We start from the raw sequence: 1,631 nt of genomic DNA on the forward strand, positions 1-1,631 counted from the left end.
TAGCTACTCCACACGGGAGGATTCCAGGTTAATCGTTTGTTCAGATGTAGTCCAAGGTAGCGGGTCTGATCGACAGGGGTAAGAGTAACATTATTAAATGAAACTGTAATGAAACTGACGGAAAGTCGGTTGGTTTACGACGAAGGAGAATGGAAACTTAAATCTTTTACGTATTCGGACGATTTGCACATAAACGGTGCGTAAAATTGAAAAACCGTTTGTAATGAGTGTATTTAATAGTTTTGTCAATAATGTATAAGAATCCTTCATCGTAATTTGGGAATAGAAATTTACTTTTTAACCATTTTGTTTTTTGTAAAATAATTTGAAATCAAATTTTTCAAGGCCTCTGACTGCAACTGTTTCAGTAATGGAATCTGAAAAATCAGACAAAAAAAATTACATTAACAATTTTTTCCCAAAACTAATTTTTCCAAAGATATGTAATTTAAAAATTACGCACCTGAGGCAAGGCTACATTATTTTTTTTCTGCCCATTGGATGCCTTTGTTAAATCTTGGACAACAGTTGTGTTTAGTCATTTGTGATGTTTTTTCAGCTATGTATAGGTTAAATAAAAAATATATAGAAAAAATGTTTCTATGTGCTGCTATTATAAAAAAAAGCAATATGTTATTTTGGTCTTTTTTTTTATGTTTAGGTATTTTTCATTTTGAGGAAAAAGACAGACCAGGTTACGACTCCACATGTTTTCCACCATATCACCATTTTTGGTGCAACAGTTTTAACAGAAAATCTTAATGAAATTGGTAATAATTTATTTTAAAAGATTTTAGAGAATAATAATTTTAAATTTAACTTGGAGAAGTTAAAGGAGCAAACATGTGCAGGAGGGTAACATAAAGATATATATCACTTTTTTCCTGGTTATTTGTATCATTAAGTAAAGAGAAGTTAGTAAGAAAAATAAGTGTAAACCAGATTCCATAATAATGTGATTTTGAATCATGGTCAGCCATAGGGAGCCAATATTTAATCATGGTCAGCCAGCCATAGGTAGCCAATATTGAATCATGGTCAGCCATGGGGAGCCAATATTTAATCATGGTCAGCCATAGGGAGCCAATATTTAATCATGGTCAGCCAGCCATAGGGAGCCAATATTGAATCATTGTCAGCCATGGTGAGCCAATATTTAATCATGGTCAGCCATAGGGAGCCAATATTTAATCACAGCCATAGGGAGCCAATATTTAATCATGGTCAGCCAGCCATAGGGAGCCAATATTGAATCACGGTCTACATGTTTCTCACTTATCAAAAATTATCAACCAAATAATAAACAATTAAAAAAATTTAAGAAAAAACAGTAAAAAAAAGTATTAGTGTTTATAATTTATTTATTTGTAATTACGTTTTTTTAGAACTATAGGGAGTAGAATTTTATTTTGGATGTTGATATTTTGAATTTACCTTTAGTTTCAAATTGAAATTAATTTTTATTATAAATTGAAAAAAATTTAAATAGAAAAATATTCATTGTTTTTCTCAATCTGAGGTTGTTATATAATGTTGTCTGAACTGTTTCATAAGTTAATTTCATGTTGTTCTAATTTTTGTCGAAATGAGAGTTAAAATATATAATTGATTATTTTTTAAGGTATACATAT

At 30.0% G+C, this 1,631-nt stretch overlaps 1 protein-coding gene across 1 annotated transcript in view; it reads left to right on the forward strand.

Moving 5' to 3' along the window:
* Positions 1 to 1,631, forward strand: part of LOC106678558 (very long chain fatty acid elongase 1) — a 22,557-nt gene that overhangs the window by 17,646 nt on the left and 3,280 nt on the right. The window contains exon 6 of the mRNA XM_014417134.3: positions 662 to 770. Within this exon, the coding sequence (XP_014272620.1) occupies positions 662 to 770 (109 nt within the window). The remainder of the gene's footprint in view (positions 1 to 661; positions 771 to 1,631) is intronic.

The sequence above is a fragment of the Halyomorpha halys genome, unplaced genomic scaffold (assembly GCF_000696795.3).
Source record: "Halyomorpha halys isolate HHAL.00 unplaced genomic scaffold, Hhal_1.1 Scaffold147.1, whole genome shotgun sequence".
NCBI lineage: Eukaryota > Metazoa > Arthropoda > Insecta > Hemiptera > Pentatomidae > Halyomorpha > Halyomorpha halys.